The sequence below is a fragment of the Nilaparvata lugens genome, chromosome X (genome assembly GCF_014356525.2).
Source record: "Nilaparvata lugens isolate BPH chromosome X, ASM1435652v1, whole genome shotgun sequence".
In the NCBI taxonomy this organism is placed as follows: Eukaryota; Metazoa; Arthropoda; class Insecta; order Hemiptera; family Delphacidae; genus Nilaparvata; species Nilaparvata lugens.
Genome location: NC_052518.1, coordinates 87006157 through 87027399, shown reverse-complemented (window position 1 = coordinate 87027399; position 21243 = coordinate 87006157). Strand labels below are relative to the sequence as shown.

Here is a 21243-nt window from a genome sequence, read left to right as displayed (position 1 = left end):
TGTAACTTCAATGGGGTCTGAAGTCCTATTCTCGCTTCTCACAACCAATGAAGCCCTGTCATAAAGTCCATTCAACAGCCTTATCATTTTACTGCTGACTCCACACAACCCAAGCTCGTCCCATAGAAGCCCATGAGGCACAGAGTCGAATGCAGATTGGAAATCGACAAATAAAGCAAAAAGTTTGCGGCGTCTAACCTTTATCTGGTGGAAAACAACTGTATGCAAAACAAATATATTGTCCAGACATCCACGCCCTCTCCTAAATCCACTTTGACACTCAGGCAGTATGTGACATTGATCAGCCCACTCTGACAGCCTTATCTCTAATGCATGTGTGAAAAGTTTCGTGATATTATTCAGCATTGCCAATCCTCTATAGTTATTAGGGTTGTCCTTATCTCCCTTCTTATACAGAAAAAACATGACAATTTTAGACCATTCCCGGGGTACCTCCTCCATATGTACTATTTTATTGGATGAATTTAGCAAATAATCTCTCCATTGCATTGGTAGAGCCTTGAAAAATTCATAATGTATTCCGTCGACACCAGGTGTTTTTTTGTTCTTTGATTTAGATATTACCTGATCTAACTCCCACAAAGTGAATTCTCTATCCAGAAAGGGGTGTCTAGCATCACTTAACACAAACAATTGTTCCCTCTCACCTGCATATTTACTGCCAAGAAAGCGTGACCAAGATTCCAAAGAAACACCGTTAACATGCTTTTTTCCACCCTTGAATTATTTAACTGCTGTCCAAAACTCATAGGGATTTTTAACGTTTCTTATGTTGTCTTTAACTTTATTTAAATATATTTTTTTTTTAATTTTGATTGTATCCCTGTAATTCTTCTTCAAATCAATAAATGCTTTCACAGCTGTATCCTCATATAACCTGGACCTAGCAAACCTGAATGCCCTGCGTACACCTCTTTTTAAAGCATTGCACTCAAGGTCGTACCAAGGTTTATTTTTAAAGCCACCAGTAAATTGTTTCCTATACATGCCAGATAAGTCAGCTGCCTCCCAGATAGATTTTGTAAAATTCTCAAAAATTAAATCAATTGAATTATTTGTATCATTGAGTTGAAGATTCAATCTAGGAGATAGCAACAACGCCTCTCTAAATGATTCGGCGCAGCGGTCCGCCCAAACCAGCCTGTAAGAAATAGTTTTATCGCTCTCAGGTTCTAATATTGAAGTTTCTAAATCATCAAACAAGTCAATATCTATCTCAATCGGCAGGTGATCAGACGATAAAGAAATATCTGAAACTGTGAACTCACGTACAGTGTTAAGGTGTGCCAAATCAATCCAAGCATAATCGATAACGCTTTTGCCGTTTTCATTGATAAAAGTATAGTTTCCTGGCTTATCTCCAAAACTTCTACCGTTTAGGACGACAAACAATTCATTCTCCATTAGATTTACTAGTTTCCTACCCTTGCTATCAATTTTCTTATCTAGCGAGGACCTTTCGCTAAACAAACAATTAGTAGTGTTGAATAAAAATTCATCTTCAAAAGAATTTAAGTCACCTATTCTACAATTGAAATCTCCGCCCACTATAATTGGCAGTTTTTCCCCACGAAATTAAATAATATTCTCATCGAATAATCGCTCTAGGCTATGAATACCCTCTTGCTCGAAACCTGATCGAAAATACGTGAGACCAACAATAAAACCATTTCCGTTTTTTTTCCGCCTTCAGAAACAATAAGCAATCAATAACAATGTCAAAACTTATATTATCTTTGATAAGAATCAGCAAGCCACCCACAGCTCGGCCACGCCTGTTATCTCTAATAGCCACTCTTTCCAATATTTTAAAACTATCAAATATAACTGAATCATTTATCTTATTATAAGCCCATGTTTCTGATATGGCAACTATATCAAATGAATTGATTCTTTGGCGCTGCTGGCCATCAATTGAAAGCAAATTAATCCGTGACAGTTCCAAAACATTATTTTCAGTCGAGAATTAGACTTAATTGAAGGATTAAAATTATGAGCCTCTTTAAAGGGTAAATGACTACGTCTACTGACATTTAGCGACTCCAGATTAACAAGTCTCTCACACTCGATGACTGGACTCACCCCCTCCGTCTCCTATGGTGGACCAGCGTCGCCGGGAAGCACACTAGGACTAGCACCAAGTGAGTGTCGAGCCCGTTCCTCGTTTGTCGACGGCAACACACGTTGACTGCTCCCGGCCCCCGTCCTCAGCAAGCCAAGCAGGTTGTTGGCAGGGCGCGGCGGCTGACTCGCGCTGTCGCCGTCCCTCGCCGCCTCCACACATCGATTTCGCCGACCATCTCCCCGTCGTCTCTTCGCACTGTGGTGTCCTCTCGATACATCAGTACGTCGCCTTCGAGTTATTGAATTCTCAGGGTGCTGAAGGGTGTCAAATAATGTAGCTCCTTGTCTTATTACTGTTGGGGTCGCGAGATCGGAAGCCGGGCTGCAGGGTGCAGGAGAATCGAGAGCACCAGGTGATTGGTTGGGTGTGATAGGGTAAGATCCCAGAAATCGTATGTCGGGAGAACTCGACAACCGGATGATCCTCCTATTTCTAGAAAGCACACCGCCGTCACCGTCAACATCAGCCATCGGCACCGTCGCTTCACCAACTTCACTCATCACAGTCTGTTTGACAAATTTTCCCAAGTGTTTGGAGAATAATCGTTTTCCGTGGCGATTGAGATGGAGACCATGTTTTGTGAAGTTGAATCTCCGGAGGAAGTCATTAATGTCTAGGTAGAAGAGCTGCAGCGCACCAACATAGTCATCCACTACTCTAGATACGTAAGAGTTGGAGTAGAGTATGCTCTCGTTAAGTGTTAGGTCGTCATAGCGGCAGGGTACACTGCATATTACAATTTTCGACTTGAGCTTGAGTTCAAGAAGAGAGCTGATTCCTTGGAAGATGGTTAATTGATGAGGTTCATTTTTATGAAAATCATTAGTACCAGCCAATATAACAATGACATCATCCTTAGTAAAGTCACTGACAAAATGGAGTCCATCGTGAATGATGTATTTCAATTTAGCACCGGGCTTGGTGTAGACAAAAATTTCGAAGTCGTCATATAGATGATGGAGGTATTTACTCACCTCTTTTCCTTGACTGTCTGCTAATATTGTCATCCTCCTTTCCTTCTTACTATAGGTTGAATCACTACGTTTCATGCAAAGAGTCTTAGATTCACTTTCCTTATTAGGTCTGTGAATTTGAGCTTTGACTAGTAGCTTGTGAGTAGTAGGCTCATCATTTTTTGATGGAGACAACGTATCCCCAGAGAGCGACTCAAATCTATTCGTCACTTTTATAGTAGCTCTTGCCTCATTAACATTATGTCTTGCCTTAGCTGAGTGTCTTGGCGTAATAAAACCATCATTCTGAGAGATTGCCTTGTCGATAACAATGCTTTCATTCATAAGTACATTATTTTTTTCAGTTTCAATTATACGAATTATTTCATTTTTATTAATTAATTCTTCCTTTAAACGAATGTTTGATGCTCGTAGTTCTTCGATGCACGCTTTCAACTCCAATATTTCCTCATCAGCTTTCTCTTCATTCAATAAAGACTTCGAAATTTTCCTTGCGTCTACTTTTTTCGCACTCTAATTGTCTAGTCAGTTCTGAATTTTCATTCAAAAGTTCCATTCTTTCATTTAGCAGTTCCCCATTGCACGAGATTGCAGTGTCCAGTTTCAGTGACAGTGCAGTGTCTAGCTCATCAGATGTCACATTGGAAATACAGCTGTCTGCTATCCCAGCTGACTCGGTTCCCGCGTAAAAGTAATTTTGAGGGTGAGCGGTGACCGGCAACTTGCAGACGACAGTCAGGTCAGAAGTCAAAACAATCGTCTTTTGATAGATAACCACTATCAAGTCGTGAGTTGAAAGTAAAGAAATTGAATCCACTACACTCAAACGAATAAAATTGAAGGTTAGGCTACGAAAATGAACACTGGTGAGATTAAGTTCATTCAAACTAACACGAGTGCATTTGCTTGAATGTGTCACACACTAAAAACGATCTCTAGCATAAAGAAACTGAAGAAATAGACTTTGTAAATTTATAAAACTCAAATTTTTAAGGAGCTATTTGCAGTAGAACTAACCAGGCAAACTGCAGGCCTGCCAACCGATTATCAATATTATAGTTTTCACAGCAGTCTAGTTCATTGTGATCATTAAGGGTTGAAGTGAGCTAGTTCAAGTAAATTCTAGTACAAATATCCTGTGGTTATAATGGGCTCTTCTTAATTTTCTATCAATGTTTTGCTCCATTAGAGAAAGTTGAAAATGTTGGTTTCACATTTTATAAGCTTCAAAGGTACGGTAATATGAATTTGATAAGTCCAGTATTAAATTAATCGATGTTGTTTTTCTTGTATCGCTTTGTATCAATGTTACATGCACTATTGCACTGATTGCAATTTATCACTATTCTCTCAAGATTTAGTTTGTTATGAATTTCGTGATCTGAAAATTCAAATTTAAATTCCATTTGGATGATGTTTACATCCCATTGCTTTTTCACAATAATTATTACATGAAAGAGTCAAACAATCCAAGAGTCATCCATTTGGAAGTAAAAGGAAATTACAGAGCAATTTGAACAGTGGATAGTCACTTTGAAATTCAGTTGCTTTATACTATCTTTCTTAATTTGAGTTAATCAGAAATATGCATTGTTATATATAATTTCAGTTTGACTAATTTCTTATCAAAGTCTCGCTTTCATTCATAAACATGATAATCCTAAATAATCAATTTATTTAGGATTATCATGTTTAAGGATGTAGCTTATCTTACGTCAAACAATGTACAATACAAACAATTTTCACTAAATCAATATTATTATGATCATTGGGATTTCTACCTGTGATTAAGAAAAAGTCATTTTGAGAGTCTTGAAATTCGTACCTATTAGAAAAAGATGCATTATTACTAGAAATTCTGTTATTTGTTATATTTATTATATAGGTACTGTACATTCATTTTTGTGATTATAGACATTAACAACTTTATTCTAAATCTCGATAAGGATAAATTGGGAATTGCGAGATGAGGATAACATCCATAGTTGAATCTAATTTAAAAGCTCTGATAATAATGATTGTGAACGGGACTACAATTCTGGCTTGTTATTGCCTATTCATGTTCAGTGATAATAGAAAGCTTCAGAATAATTTGTTCTCACTATATGTGATAATATTGGTAATACTTGTTAATATTTAAACCAAACAAGCAACAAATTAATCTGCTTTCAGCTTGAAAATTTTCCACTCATCAGGAGAGCAGTGTTATCATTATAGTATCACTAGTAGGCCTACCCTTTTATTTTCCTTGTTCACCCGATCTGATGATATTCAACCCATTATATCAAGTGTTTAAATTATAAAAAGTAATCGAACAAGAAGAAACATAAAAAAGTTATGAAGAGAAATGTTTAATCTTCATTTTTCATAAATTAAGGATAAGATGAAGGAGTCGGATATATAATATATCATTGAGCTTCACTTAAAAACATCAATATCTAGAACTAGAGTTATCAAATTGTGATACTTCTGACTCGTATTAAGAATGCACACTTCAAATTAATAAATTCTGTGAGCAACAACGAAAGCCTTATTTTTGTCATCATCATGGTTAAATCAAGAAAATTTAAATATTTTTTAGAGTATTGAAAAGTGAAAATCTAGATTTAGCGCATATCAAAACAATAATCAAAATTGATTGTTTCGAGCACCATGCTGGTGTAACTTAGATGCAACTTAGAAAGCAGTTAGTACTGCTTTAGTACTGAGGATGTACTTTTAGGGGGGGGGGTAGGTGGGAAAGCTCCAAGGGGATTTCTAGGGATTTTTGGGAGAATGACCCTCTGGGAGGGTTCTATCGATGGTGAGAGACAGACATTAATTTATTCATTGATGGTAAGAGACCATGAGATGGTGAGAAATCTATTTATTTATTTATTCAGCTTTTATTTAATTTTCGGTCCGAAAAAAACCTCTATCGACTTGGCTATAAACTGAAGGTGAAGGTACAGGATAGCGCAGATATTAGCTGAGTGTGCTGAAGGGTCGCCGTTTAGGTGTCACCCCGACTACCTGACACCTGGTCATTTTGGCCATAGGCCAAACTTGTACCCTCGTAAAAATATACCATTGCCGTCAAGTTGTCCCCCCGACCACTTGTCACCTTCTGGACCAAAGGTGCCAACTAGTCATGACCGTAAACGACAACTTGACACCTCGCACCCTGACGTCAGAGTATCCCCCCGACTAGTTTGTCACCTCCTTAGAGAGGAGACAAGTAGACGGGGATGGCTCACGTCAACATGTCCCCTAAAAACTAGTTTTTAAAAGTGGACAAGTTGACGGGGTGTCAAGTAGTCGGGGTGGCACCTAGTCAGGTTCCCGAAAAGTAATGAATGTACTATGTTTCAGAACATAGTGGAGCGGCGAAGGTAGGGTAGAAGACAGAAGGAAACGTGGACATTTTCAGATAGTTATTATGAATTATTTTCAACAATCTCAGCTACCATCTCTGATACCCTTGCACGCAGTTGTTGGGTGGCGGTTTAGTTTAGTTTAGTTTAATTTTCGTCATGTAACACTACATAATCAAGCAAAGCTTGGTAGTATATGACACGTCAAAAAGTATTGAGTACAGTATTCAAAAAAAGTAATCATAAAATAGAGAAAAAAAGAAGAAAATCAGAACATACAAAGGAGTTGAAAATATATGCTAGCAAAAAAATACCTATACACGCGCCAACAGTTGAAGCTTTCCTCTAAACTGTACGAAGATGCATCGATCAATTTAGCTTTTATTGCATTCTTAAACCTTTTTGGACTCTCAATACATTTTATTCCAATAGGGAGAGAGTTATAAGCTCTTAATCCGCTATAATGTGGCCCTTTCTCTAAGCTTACTGTTCTGTGTTGCGGGTACTGAAGATGAACTATCTGGTTTCTAGTATTGTAACTATGATGGATATGACTCTCTCTTAGTACCTTCTCGTTTTTCTTCGTCATAGTTGTAATTTCGAGGACGTACAGTGCAGGAACTATTAAATTCTAAGTCCTCTGGAAGAGTTTTTACAAGATTCAGAAGGCTTCAAGTTGTCGACAATTCTGAGAAATTTTTTTTTGCTTTTTGAAGACAGAATTGAGATTATTTTTTCCACTCCCCCAGAACATTATGCTATATTGAATTATCGACATTAAATGACCATGGAAGACATTCAATAGTGTTTTTGTTCCAACTACATTCATCAGCACTTTCATTGAGAAGCAGATACTTGAGAGTTTGTTCAGAATGTGATCCACTTGATCATTCCACTTGAGACAATTTCTGATTCTGACTCCCAAAAAGCAGACTTCATCCTAAACAATCTCATCCATCTTTTGGCTGATTGTGCCACTTAACTTACTGGTCTCAGTCAACTTGAAATCCAATAGTTTGGTTTTGTTTATATTCAAACAAAGACCGTTAGTCTGAAACCAGATGTTCATTTGATTAAAAGTCTCGTCAGTCCTCTGGACAACTTCTTCCCACATTCCAGTCACAATACTTATGGTATCATCCGCAAAAGAAATACATTGGACGTAATATTATCTGGAAGGTCATTCACATAAATTATAAATAACAAAGAGCCAACAATAGACCCCTGTGGTACACCGCAGGGTATATTTCTCCATTCTGAAAAATAGCTTTTCTCATTGTTATCATGTTACTTCATTTTCTGTTTCCTATTCAATAAATAACTTTTAAAGAAATTTAAAGCTGAGATATCCAGGCCATAATAGATAACAGGTGATGATTAACTATGTCAAAAGCTCTGGAAAGATCGCAGAAGATCCCCATTGCATGTTTTTTCTGATCCAAACTCTCCAGCACATCATTTACAACATTAAAAACAGCATCCTTAGTTGCATGACCTTTGCGAAACCCATGTTGATTTTTGAACAGGATGTTATTTATTTCTAAATATTTTGAAAATTGTTCATGTACAACTCTTTCATAAATCTTGGAAAAAACTGGCAAAATTGCCATTGGCCGATAATTATTTAGTTCTTTCTGATTCCCTTTTTTGAATAGGGGTTTCACAATAGCATATTTTAGCTTACTTGGGAAATCGCCAGCTTTCAATGCCAGATTTATAATATAAATTAGAGGTCCTGATATCAGATGTTTGGATGCTTTTATAACTGAAGATGGAATTTCATCCCAACCAGAGGAGCTGTTCAATCTTGCTATGATATTCACAACACTCTTCTCAGAAATAGTTTTGAAATTTAATGTAGATGTACATCTTTTCGCTTTATTCAAGAGCTCAGAACATCTATCAAGAGATTGTGAATTAAAGTTTGAAGAGGATGAAGTTATGAAAAATCTGTTGAACAAGCTGGCATTCTTTTTCGGATTAGTTATAACCTCTTCAGGTAGATTTATATCTGGGATTGCGCTTTGTTTTAAGCATCCTCAAATTTCTTCCTTGACGACCTTCCATGTTGCTTTATTTATGTTTTTAGACTTATAAAAAAATTCATCGTTCACCTTCCTTTTTGCAAGATTGATAACCTTCTTCAAAACTGTTTTGTACTTTTTAAAATATTCCAATAATCCTTCATCTTGACTTTATTTCACCATTGCAAGCAATTCTCTTTTCCTGGCAATACTATTCCTGATTCCATTTGTCATCCATCTCTTCCTATTAGAGCCCATCAATTTTTTATCTTTTTTGGTTGCGCTGATTGGGAAAGCCTCTATGAATTTATTATAAAATGAACGGAAAAAAGCGTTGAATGCACCATTACCTGGTTTTTCTCTCATACAGTCATCCCATCGTACAGAATTCAAAAGCTGGAGGAATAGGCACATTTTATCTTCTGATACTATTCATTTTGTAATGAAAAAAGAGTTTGATTCGTGACAGATCTTTTTTAATTCAATTCCAATAGCCATGGGCTTCTTTGAGTGGGTGGGCCAGGCTTGATCTTGGTATCTTGATGATCGGCTTGTATCTGGTATCTGGCTTCATCTTTATTAAAGTTATTAGTACCCTCGAAGGATGCTTACGAGTGTGAATGTTGAATGTGTGCGTGTGTGCTTGTCTTTTACATCTTAATCTGTTTCTCTTTCTAGATCGTTTTTCCTTGTATATGAAACATGTTATTCTGCAAAAAATATTGCATTGCAATAATTTTTTCTGTATTGATTTTAATTCTCAAAAAATTCTCATCTTATCCTCTTCTTTTCAAAACTTTTTTAATTTAGAATCTTCTTATTCGCTATCCCATTTTTCTCCACTATTGTTTATTCTCTTTCTCACGTATATTATTTGAAATGCTACTTGGCCAACACAGGTTTTTTCCTCATATCCATATATTCACTATTCATAATTTATCAAAAAATTTACCTTTATTCCAATTCTTACTGATCTAATAATTCATTTCTTCAGTAGCCTATCTATTAATTTGTATGAATATTTTCTGTCTTCTCTTTCAGTAGTGCTGGGACTGATTGAGTTGATTGAAAAACATTTATTTTCTAAGACTTTTATTTTCCGATATTGAACTCTCATATTTATAACATTTTTTTCTTCATCATCTCTGTATATTTTTTATTGTATTTGTATTTTCTGCTAACGACGTGGTTAAGAGAAGTGGACATTAGTGTCCAAACTTTGCCACGTCAACAAATAAAAAGTCATTCTATTCTGCCCTATACCCTCTAACTTCCCCTTTCCACTTTGTAAATCCTTCACCAAAATAGCACCTGCATTTCCAATGCTGTTAACAATTCCAATCTCAATGCTGATTATTATTTGTGAGTAGACTCAAGAACTATCTTAAAATTGGGATTGACAGGAAATTAGTTGGCTGAGTGAACTTCCAATTTCCATCTGTCAAAATACAATTCAATTTCACCTAGCAATGAAATTTCAACATTTCAATATTCTCATTTGTTGTTAACTTTGATACTCCATTACAATAATAAATATAAGTGAATCGTATTCAATCAAACTTCATATCAAAGCTCTTCAAACTTCATATGTGCGCATAGGTCTCATGTGATTACGAAATTATACTTGAAATATTCTGCATGATCAAATTCCTACTCCATCTCTGAGAGTCAATGCCAAAACTTCTGTCATTTTTCTTTTTAAGTTTGTTTGAATTTTTCCTAATCCTGTTCATGCAATAGGCCTATCCAATCTTCTCATTTACCCTCTCGACCTAGCAAGACAATAATTGGAATCTAAAGCCGCGCTTATTTGAAGGGGAGCAGCAAATCTGCTTTCAATTCGAGGATTAAACATGATTCTCCCTAAAGATAATGAGATATTAATCTGTTTGATTAATTTGCGATCAGATCTTTAATCTTAGTTGAACTTTCAGTAACACCTTAGGCTGTGAAATTCTAATCCATCACTCACAAGAGCGGCCATGTTTATCTTTTGCTCCTTCACCTGCCTAAAATCACATCTAAATCTCAATATTATGTTCAAAACCCATCAATCTATGATCCAACGCAAGCTAGTGCCCCATTATATATGATTCTTGTATTCTCCATTGGATGGGATCGTAAGCTTCCAACATTATTGCAGACGGTAGTTGAATAAGCTGGAAGATACAAGTGCATTATCAAACTCCGATAACCTATAGGTATTTTCCATCAGTACGGTGAATTAAATGAATATATAATTCTTGTTATTAAACGTAGATTGCGCAGCCGTGATTTTCTGTTGATGAAATCTCTGGATGGAATATGTTGGAACTATAATCAGGAGCTATAGAATGGATGAATGGATCATCGAACAAATTTTCTAATATAAGCCTGAATTACAGTATAATCTTTCATACTACAGTATGGATACATAATTATTTGAATCAAATATTGGACTATTTGCGACAGGATTGTCAAATAGAAGAAATTTTGGGCAATAGTCTGTTTTTTCTTTCCTGCTTATTGAATTTTTTTGCTTCATTCAATTAATAAATAGATGAATGAATGAATGTTACCGTATGTTATCTCAATGGTAAATTTGGAAATGCTCACATGAAAGTACTTCTACATATTGTACTTCTCCTTGATCCCCTGATGAAGTCTTGTGTACCACATTCTTGCCTACGTGAAACTCAAAATTTCAAAGTGCTCCAAATACGAAAGGTTGTATAGAACATTGTTGAGAATTTAAAATGAGAGATTTTCGAAATGATTTTATAGCTTACTGAGATGATTTTCAGTTCAGCCTTTCAGCGTAGAATGGAAGAAGACACTCAAATAAGATTGAGTCTATATTAATAATCATTTATTTAAGGCCGGTTTCCGAGCTCGGCACACTTAGCTAAGTTATAAACTCTAACCGGCTCTAAACTCTGAAGTCAGAAGATTGAAAATTTTTTAGACAGGGCGTTGACAGTCTGGTCCAAACTAGACTGGAGTTTAGAGATCACTTTTGACTCTGGAGTTTAGAGATCACTTTTGACTCTGGTGTTTAGAGATCACTTTTGACTCTGGAGTTTATAGCTTCTCTTTCTAAGTAACGGACTTATAAGTCCAGAACTTGAATTATAAGCTCTACCGAGTCCACATCTTAAAACACCGTGATTTTGAACCCTCGACGAGGGTAGGATTTTAATTTAAGTCTTTAAACTTGACTGGGCAAACACATATCCAACGAACTTGATCTGTAAAAAGGGTCGAAGTATATGTATACAAAATTTGAAGCAGATTGCTAAAATATTTCAAAATTCACTGTCGAACATACACACCGACGGACAATGACTTTGGCCATGAGTTAAAAGTAAGAATTCCCTAACGCTCGCTTGAAAAGTTCATTCACAAGAAGAATGATATATTTTTTGAACAAATTAGGTTTAGGTTACGGTAGCTATATTGTTTTGAATATTTTATTTTCAGTAAGGAATTTTGTAATTTTTTAAATTTATCAATTCCAAAGCCACTTGCATCACCCAAACATTGATACCGTATCTAACCACGGATTCGGCTATGGCTTTATAAATAACTAACAATGTATTCTTTGGGAAAGAGCGCTGTAACTTGTATAAGCCAAATAGACATGAACAAAGACGCTGGCATACACTACAAATATGTGGACCCCACTTTAAACAATCATCAATGAAAACACCAAAATACTTTCGAATTGTAACTTGTTTGACCTTTTCATTACAAAGCAATCCAAAATTATTTACATGTAAACAATTCAAAGAATGCATAATAATATTACTAGGCTTTGAGGTTTGGAATGGTGGTCTCATATGCATACAATTGGTTTTTTAAAATTCAATGTCAAGCCATTATCATGGATTCATCACCGCATTCTATCAAAGACCCTTTGTAGCAATATTCTTGCTTCATTGAAACTTGTATCGTTGTGATACTGTACATGGGATAAATCAGATTCCACAGTGCTTTCTCATTATCGAACACAGACAGTCCATTGCGAGAATTTTATTCCACACTAGCAGGTAACCCGTGCTCCGCAAGGGTCCTACCAAAAACTTGACCTACTGAAACCTTGAAGAATTGAAAATAGGCCTATAACCATACTCGGTAAATTAAGAATCTATATGCAAAATTTCAATTTAATCAGTTGGGTAGTTCAGACGTGATGATGAGTCATTCGTGAGTTTCCTATTCCGTACGTGTATGAACCAATAATTCTCTCCTTTTTTATATTATAGATTTTAAATGAATCATGCATTTATTTAAACCTTCTAATGTTAGATTTTTAGTGAACCAATGGTATTAGAGATAAACGAGGCCAAGACAAAATACCTGATAGTGTCACCAGCAGTAGGTAGGAGAGATATGAAGATTGGACCTTACACATTTCAACAGGTAAAGACGAGTTTGTCTATCTGGGAACACTTGTGACAAGTAGTGGAAAAGTCTCAGCAGAGATTAACAACAGAATCATGGCGGGAAACAGGGGCATACTATGCTAGTATCAAGATATTCAAATCTCGAATGCTGTCAAGAGCTACAAAATTGCAATTATACAAAGCAAAGCCTGTGAAGCCTGTGGTGTGTTACGGATCGGAAACATGGGTGCTTACTGCTGGAGATATCAAAGACTGAGAGTTTTTGAAAGAAAAGTGGTGAGAAGAATCTTGGGCCCTGTTTTTGAGAATGGTCTCTGGAGAGGAAGAAAAAATTTTGAAATAGAGGAGTTCTTAAACAATGAAGACATTGTGTGGTCGATAAAAGCTAGCAGAATATAAGATGGATGGGGCATATGTTGCGAATGGGAGATGGAAGAGTGGTGAAATGTATAAAGAAGGAGAAAATATATAACAGAAGAAGAAAAGGTCGACTAAGAAATAGGTGGACGGAACGCGATGATGTGGAACGCGATCTAAGGACGCTTGGAGTTCGTAACTGAAGGAGGCAGGCCGAGGATCGAGACAGATGGAGAGGCTATGTGAGGGAGGCCAAGGGTTTTAAAGACCTGTAGAGCTGAGGAGTAAGTAAGTAAGTAATGTTGGATTTATCTTTTGAAGAGTAATTTTAAATCGATACATTATCGGTTGTCGAGGAGTCATCAATAAGTGTCTCTGGTATGGTACTTGGAGTAACATGAACTTTTGAAGCTGTGAAAGGTACAAGAATATTGGGAGAGGGAAGGAACAAGGAACTGAAGTACTGATGGAAGCTTTATGTGTTTCACTGTCCTCTAGTAAGAAACGTCTCCTAGACAGTGTCCAATCAGAAAATATAGAAGGTAAGCTTTTATACTTGATACCCTTTTTTCTATACTACCTGGTTTAATACAATCTGAACAATGCCATGGAGGAACGATCATCCATCTATTGATTGTTCTATGACTTAAAAGTCTATTAGGATCGGTTAATGTATTTTCCAATTTTGTAAATGTCTCATAGATTGGCGAACAGTTAATATAAGTAGTTTCAACTAGTGTGTAATCAGTTACTTGTCCTGCAGTTTACTGTTTATTTTTGGCCATTGTTCATGTGTCATTCTGGAAACATCTGAAAAGATAGCAATTGAAGAGTGAAATGCTCTAAAAAAAGCATCTTGCAAATATCAAAAATCTAGATAAGCTTGATGATGGGGTGGCACATCCAGTATTTACTGAGTGGATGAGACTTAACGTATTTTAAAATACGTTCAACTCAGGTTATTATTGAGCCCTTAATGCATGTTGTCATACATTTTCTCCTACATTGTCATTCAAAACAACTGTCAAACTGATGTGAGAGATACCCAATTTTTAAAAAAGAAGAGGAAAGCGATCACAATATTGTCTTTGAAACAATAATGATTTTTTCAAATTGATTGAAAATTGAAATGTCTCCAATACCATAAACTCTTGAAGACACACAGCAGATACGCAATGATTGCAAATATTAACGATCTATTAACAGAACGATAAAGATTTTTATACAGAGGAAAGCAGAATGTATTTACGCACAGATATGAGCCTAGCCAGCCTACCTAGTGCATAACGTCAGAGCTGTGGATGATAATCGACTTAAGCTAATTCCGTATTTACGTTACCGTACTGTTCATGACATTTTGTATCCAAGTATGAATTGCGTATTATTACTGCTGGCGTAAAACAAATTAGCTATTTGTGCAACAGGTGTTTTGATCTTTGCCAAACGAAATGGAATGTGGTAGTGCATATTCAACTGTGGTTGAAAAACGAAGGAGATTCGATTTTTAGAATGATGGTAATTATGTAAATCGAGTATCAAAGAGTACCAAATAGTAATAAAGATTGATATATTTATTGATAATCTATGAGCAAAGTCACTTACTTTGTACTTATGTGAATGAACTGCTGGAATCAAATGTTTTGCAAACTATATAAACATTTCAGTTGAGAAATGAGCAGTTTTGCTATCTGGTTGTGGAATAGTAATTTTTACAACAGTTTTATAATGAGGGTCTTTAACGCACGAGTTATAAACGCTTCAAAACCACTGATCTTGGGCATTATTTCAAAACCTCTGCAATACAACATTTCTAAGCTTCAGCTGTGCCGGTGTACCAAATTTGAACATTGCCTTTCAAATAGTTCTTGAAAAATGTGAGAAAAACGCTAGGGAACGCAATAAAATCACCTATTTTGGACGAATCTTTGGCGTTATTCTAAAACCCTTTCTTAAAACCATTTTTATACTCCAGCTGAGCCTGTGTATCTAATATGAACATTTTTTGCCAATAAGGTAGTGAAAAAGCTTAAAAAACGCAGAAAACGATCGAAAAACACAGATTTTTGGCGTATCTTTGGAATGTATTCTAAATCAATAGATTTTTTGTTCTGTTGATTATGAATGAGTAAGTGAATGAATGAGTGCCATTTCGCTGTTATATATAGAAGATTGGAAATGGATTGGAATCAATGCTCTCATAGGAACCGTGTGCAAAACAAGTTTTTTGCGCACTGTTTGCGTTTTCCGTACGTAAGCAAGAATCAGCTGTTTTTTGCACGTTCGTTTTGCTGTTCAAGTTGCACGTCTCCTATCGTGTGAAAGAGGCCTTTCTAGATCATAATTTTATTATTGCGCTAGTGCAAAATGACTAGTTTTTCGTGATTGAGTAGCCTATTAGGAAAAGTACATTATAACATGTATGCAATGGCAGTGTCTCATGTATGCAATGGCAGTGTTTCATGTATGCAATGGCAGTGTCTCATATGTACGCAATGTCTCATGTTGAGTGAGAATGATCTTTTCCTGTAGATGACGAGTTTGGTGAAAAATCTGTCTCTATATTGCTGGATGGAGAAGAGTCCGAAATGGTTTTCATCGATCATCCTGCTACCGAGATGTCGGTGAGTGTGGTCTATTGTTCAACTTTGCATTAATGTATAATGCAGAGCAGAGCCTCCTACAAGCATGCTTTTCATACCATCCAATCTGGGTGTTTATCTTCAACCATAGGTCACAGTTAATTTACTAAGAAAAACTATCATAAATATTGAGCTTAACCTTTTGACAAAATAAATAATCAATAATCATGCATGACATTATCTTGTTCCGTTTGTTTCAAAGTTAAGTGATTTCTGAGATATTGACTTAAAATATTATGTTACCGTATGGAATCTCAACCTATTCATACTATACAATTGCACAAACACTAATTAAAATACGTTGATTATGAAATAAAAACACATGCACCAAATATTTCCAATTTAGTAATATAATATGTTCCATAGTTTTGTTCCATTTTCTGTATTATTAGAATAAACAATCCTATTGCATGTTTTCGCTCTTATTTCCATGATAAAGATAAAATGGGCACGGTCTGGGAACACAAGAAAGTGGTAAATTGTTCCAATTTCAGAGGTAAATTTTTCAATCACGTGACTAGTGCAAAATGTTCCCATGGAAGCCCATTTCAAAATCGTTGGTTCAAGCTTTTGGCGCCCATTTATGATGTTGATTTACACCAGAATGTGTCATTTACTAGTGTAGCTGCGTTAATGAACAAAGGCTGTTTTACAAACATACAGTCTAGAAAAGTGTGTATTCCTTTCGTTCCATTACTCTCCAACTTTCTACAGAGAAAAATTCATTTTACAAATAGTTATCAAACATCATTTTGTTGGTTTTGTATTCTATGGCTATGCTATGGTAAACAAACAAGCTATCAGTACATGCGCAGAGAAGCAAGCAGACGTCAATTCAATCGACCAATGAGAGCTCTAAAAGTTTGAACTGTCACAATTCACGAAGCCAAGACTGTGGGACAGGAACTTTAAACTGGAACTGGTTTCTGGTACAGAATCTGTCAAAATTCTTCCCATGGGACGTGAAACTTTTTAGCTGCTAAATTGTGAATCGGACAATTTACCAATCTCTATGTTCCCAGAACGGGCTCATTGTGAATTATAATTGTCATTGGGCACGGTCTGGGAACACGAAAAAATGGTAAATTGTTCTAGTTCCAGTGGTAAATTGTTCAATCACGTGACTGGTGAAAATGTTCCCATGGAACGCCATTTCAAAATCTGCACTTTTGGCGCGCACTTATGATGTTGATTTACACCAAAATGTATCGTTTACTAGCTTCTTTCACTCCATTATACTCTCAAATATTCTATAGAGAAAAAATCATTCAACGAATGGTTATCAAACATCATTTTCTTGGTTATGTATTCTATGACTATGTTATGGTAAACAAACAAGCTATCAGCGCATGCGCAGAGAAGCAAGTAGACTACAACAATTCAATTGAAGAGCTCTTCAATTTTGTACTGTTACAATTTACCAGGCTTCGACTGTGGGGCAGGAATTTGTTACTGAAACTAGTTTCAGGTACAAAATCTGTCAAAACTGTTCCCATAGAACGCGGATCTTTTTACCGGGTAAATTATTGTGAACCGGGCAATTTACCACATTTCATGTTCCCAGAACGGGCCCATTATAGATGTAACAAGATTTATTTTGGAAAGTCAATGCTTGAATACAAGATACATTTTTAAATTTTCAAAATTAATTATCCATTTTCCTCATTGAAAGCTTAACGAAAAGCATAATTAGCCTAGTCAAAGATGTTTTTCACTTGGAAAATTATTTATAAAATTAAAATTTAATTAATATATTTATATAATATTTTATACTCAATATTTATTTAATTTAACAACTTAGGTCCGATTTCACCAAACACCAAACCAACAGTTTAACGAAATGAAATCTGCTGTTTGGCCGTAAACGACAGAATCGAATTTCACCACACTCGTTTAGGGTCACGTGACTCCGAAAACTCCAGTTCAAACTTACCGGCCAAGTTTGGTCGGTTAGCCTTCGAAAACGGGCGATTATAACCTATAAACAGTTTTATATCGCACTACTTTCGCGTTTTCGTGTAGCTGTAGCCTACTGTAATCGTAAAGAGCTGAATGTTAGGTCACACACACTCATGTATTGATATTTCAAATGTTGTTCAATAGTCAGTTGATTATTTTGATATTGTTGGATTTAGTTATAAGTTTGTTAGTTAATTCATTAGGCAGTAGTTTATTAAAATTGTTGAATTCGCTTCCTATTTTTAACCAATCCAACAGTTTCAATAATTTATTTAAAGTAATAAGTCTTCTTACATTCAATAATATTAAAATGTTTTTCTATTAGATCAATCAGAACTGTTCATATATATATGCAGAGGCTCCCCAATCGTTTTCCCACCCAACGTTTTCTCCATGAGTTTCTTATTAAACTACCTAATATATATAAATGACCCAATTAAAACTAATTAACAGATAAAAACGAATAAATTTTCGATTACAAATAATACCTATAGCTAATTTACAACACCGGAAAAACTATAGAAACAAGAAAAAGGCAACTTATACGTATATGTATGACTGTTTGGTTTGCAAGGGCATTTTTCCAAGTGTATTGAAAAACATTAAGGTATTACTTGTACATAAAAAAGGCGATAAAAAAACTTCTGACCATCAATTATTGTACCTGTGATATCCAAAGTATTCAAGGCCTTAATGCAAGACCAGATATCAAGTCATTTTGAAAGCTTTGGTATGTTTACTGAAAAACAATTTGGCTTCAGGCCATGTAATGAAGTTACAAGACTAGTAAATAGTGTTGTTGATTATTTGGATAAGGTTCTTTCTGTTAGCTTTAGGTCATATGCTGGTATGTCTTACGATACGGTACTGGCATAACATACTTGGTAGCAAACTTTCTTATTATGGCTGCAATTCTGAATGAATCGATCTCGTTATGTCATATTTAAAAGACCGCAACCAGATTGTTTACAGAGATTGTCAGTTCTCTAAGGGCAGGAAGGATCGGTATAGGGTCACTCAACGCTCCATATTGAATGAAAAAGACTAATCACATGAATAAACAGATCACATAAACAGAGAGTTTATCAGAGATTGACAATGGTGTAATAACCGAAACCGGTCTTTCTAATTATCAATAAATCAGTGGTTTTTTGACAATTTCTTAGTCTTTTTCATTCAATATAAATAATTACCACAATATCAACTTCTCAACTACACAAAAAGCAACGCTCCATACTTGGAACAATACTTATTAATAGCCTATATTTTAATGACATAATTTGTAACATAGAAGGTACCGTACTCATAAAGCAGGATTACTTTTTGCTGATGATTTTAATCTCAAAGTTAGTTGTAAATCCAAAACAGGAGTACAAAATTTTCTAGATGATAGCTCTGTACTCCTTAATGATTCATGTGAATAATGAAATCTCTCATTGAACCTAGAAAAAACTCTAATATTATGTCCACTTACAATAGATATTCAATCACCTATTCAGAAATAGGAATAATATCAGAGCTCAAAAGCTCAGGATCACTACTTTGCAAAAAAATCTTGTGTATACATCTGTCTTTAAGTCAGTTCTCTGACTAAAATCATCACTTGTGTATACTTGACAATTCTTTACTACTAGGAATCAAATCATTGTCTCTTGCATTCTTCAGAAGAAAATTGAAAACTACTGAAAGCCTAAATTTTATATAGCATACAAGAATTTTATGTGATTGACTAGACCAAATATTTGCAGACTAGTACTATTATGTATTATCTAGTACCTATTATTGACGTTTGTAAATGCATTGTTAACAATGTCTTTAATAATGAAGATTCTTATTCGTATTGAATGTTAGAACAACAATCTACGAGAGCACAACGAAGCTTTTAGGTTATAAAAATGACGTCAAGTGGGTTCACTGCCTTCACAATACCCCAAAACGACGGTTTCGGAATCTTTGGTCAGTTTGTGCTGGTGAAATCCGTCAGCATTCAAAACTTCTGTTCAGCCAGGAACCACAGTTTCGAAACCGGCGGTTTCAGAAACTTTGGTGAAATTGGGCCTTAATATAGTTGGTGTTAACTATCAGTTTAACACCATATTGGTAGAACCAGGCTCCAGGCTATAAATGGGCAGACTGGGCATTTTCCCAGGGCCGGGGCGCCAAATTTTTGGGGGCGCAAAATAAAAGAGATAATAAAAATTAAATGAGAGAAACAAACTACACTAAAAATATCTGAAACAAAAATTTCTTTAATTTATAGTACAGAATATGTACTAATGTACTATGTTTAAAAGCGGCAAATAATATTAGTTTCTACAGTTATTAACAACATGATTTGATTTCTAAGGTGTCAAAAAAGTGTACAAAGATTATCTTGCATAAAAAATATATACGGTACAGCTTTGTCTTGTGTTTTATATCAATAGTATTAAGTATTCCAATTTATTTTATAGTCAAACAATATAAATTATTATAAAAATACTAATGCAGGAATTGATGGATGAAGGAAAACGAAAACTTGCTATACTTTCAACTAACTTACAGATGCATTACTTACTCGCTCAAGTAACTCAAGTAGTCATAACTAACTTTGTTCCGTACGTTTTTCAAGGCACAGCAATAAACCACTATTTTCTAAACTTGAATTTTAAACAAGAGTAATCACTATTTTCTTTTTCAAGAAACTATTATTCGATTAAATAACTAACCAAATTCATTATAATTATATTATCCTTCAGTATACTATTTTTAGTTATTCGAGTTGAATTTCAATTTGAATTTAATTCAACAAGTAGTGAAGCATGGATTCTAATTTGTTTGAGAAATTCCAATTTCTATCTTACCGGTATAACTTGATTCTTGAAGCCTTTATTTTGGTCGTTGCTTTATAATATGCTCATTTTCTATTTTAAACTATCACTCTATGTATTTCAATTGTATCTAGTTCTATGGTTTGTTTGTATTTTTCTTATTGCTAATGAATTCTATTGAAAATTTGATGAAGCTTCATTCATTCTCAAGTTGATCAGAGCTATGCGATCTTCATTATAGCAAGTTTACATTTTTTGAAAGAAAGTGAGGAATTGAAAAAATGCATCAAATTATGAACAAATAATGGTCACTATTAAATTACCTTACATGAATTACCGTAAATTAACGTATCTTTAGGTATGATCAATTTTCTTCATTGTTCATTTTCTTCTATTATTGATTGAGACATTGGAAACAAAGTTTCTAAAACATTGATTATGCATCCAACAGGTTGAGAACTCTTTATCAACTTATGAGCCTCACGCATGTGTGGTGGTTTATTCAGTGGTGAACAGACCATCTTTCAAAATCGCTGAAGAGATTCTCAACTATCTGTGGAGAGAAAACTTTACTCAGGACAAGTCAGTCATTCTTG

At 35.2% G+C, this 21243-nt stretch overlaps 1 protein-coding gene across 1 annotated transcript in view; it reads left to right on the top strand.

The window, feature by feature from the left end:
* Positions 1–21243, top strand: part of LOC111045153 (transcription initiation factor TFIID subunit 1) — a 182180-nt gene that overhangs the window by 152627 nt on the left and 8310 nt on the right. The window contains 2 exon segments of the mRNA XM_022330471.2: positions 15769–15860; positions 21099–21243. The exon segment at positions 21099–21243 is cut by the window's right edge and continues 48 nt beyond it. Of these exon segments, the coding sequence (XP_022186163.2) occupies positions 15769–15860; positions 21099–21243 (237 nt within the window).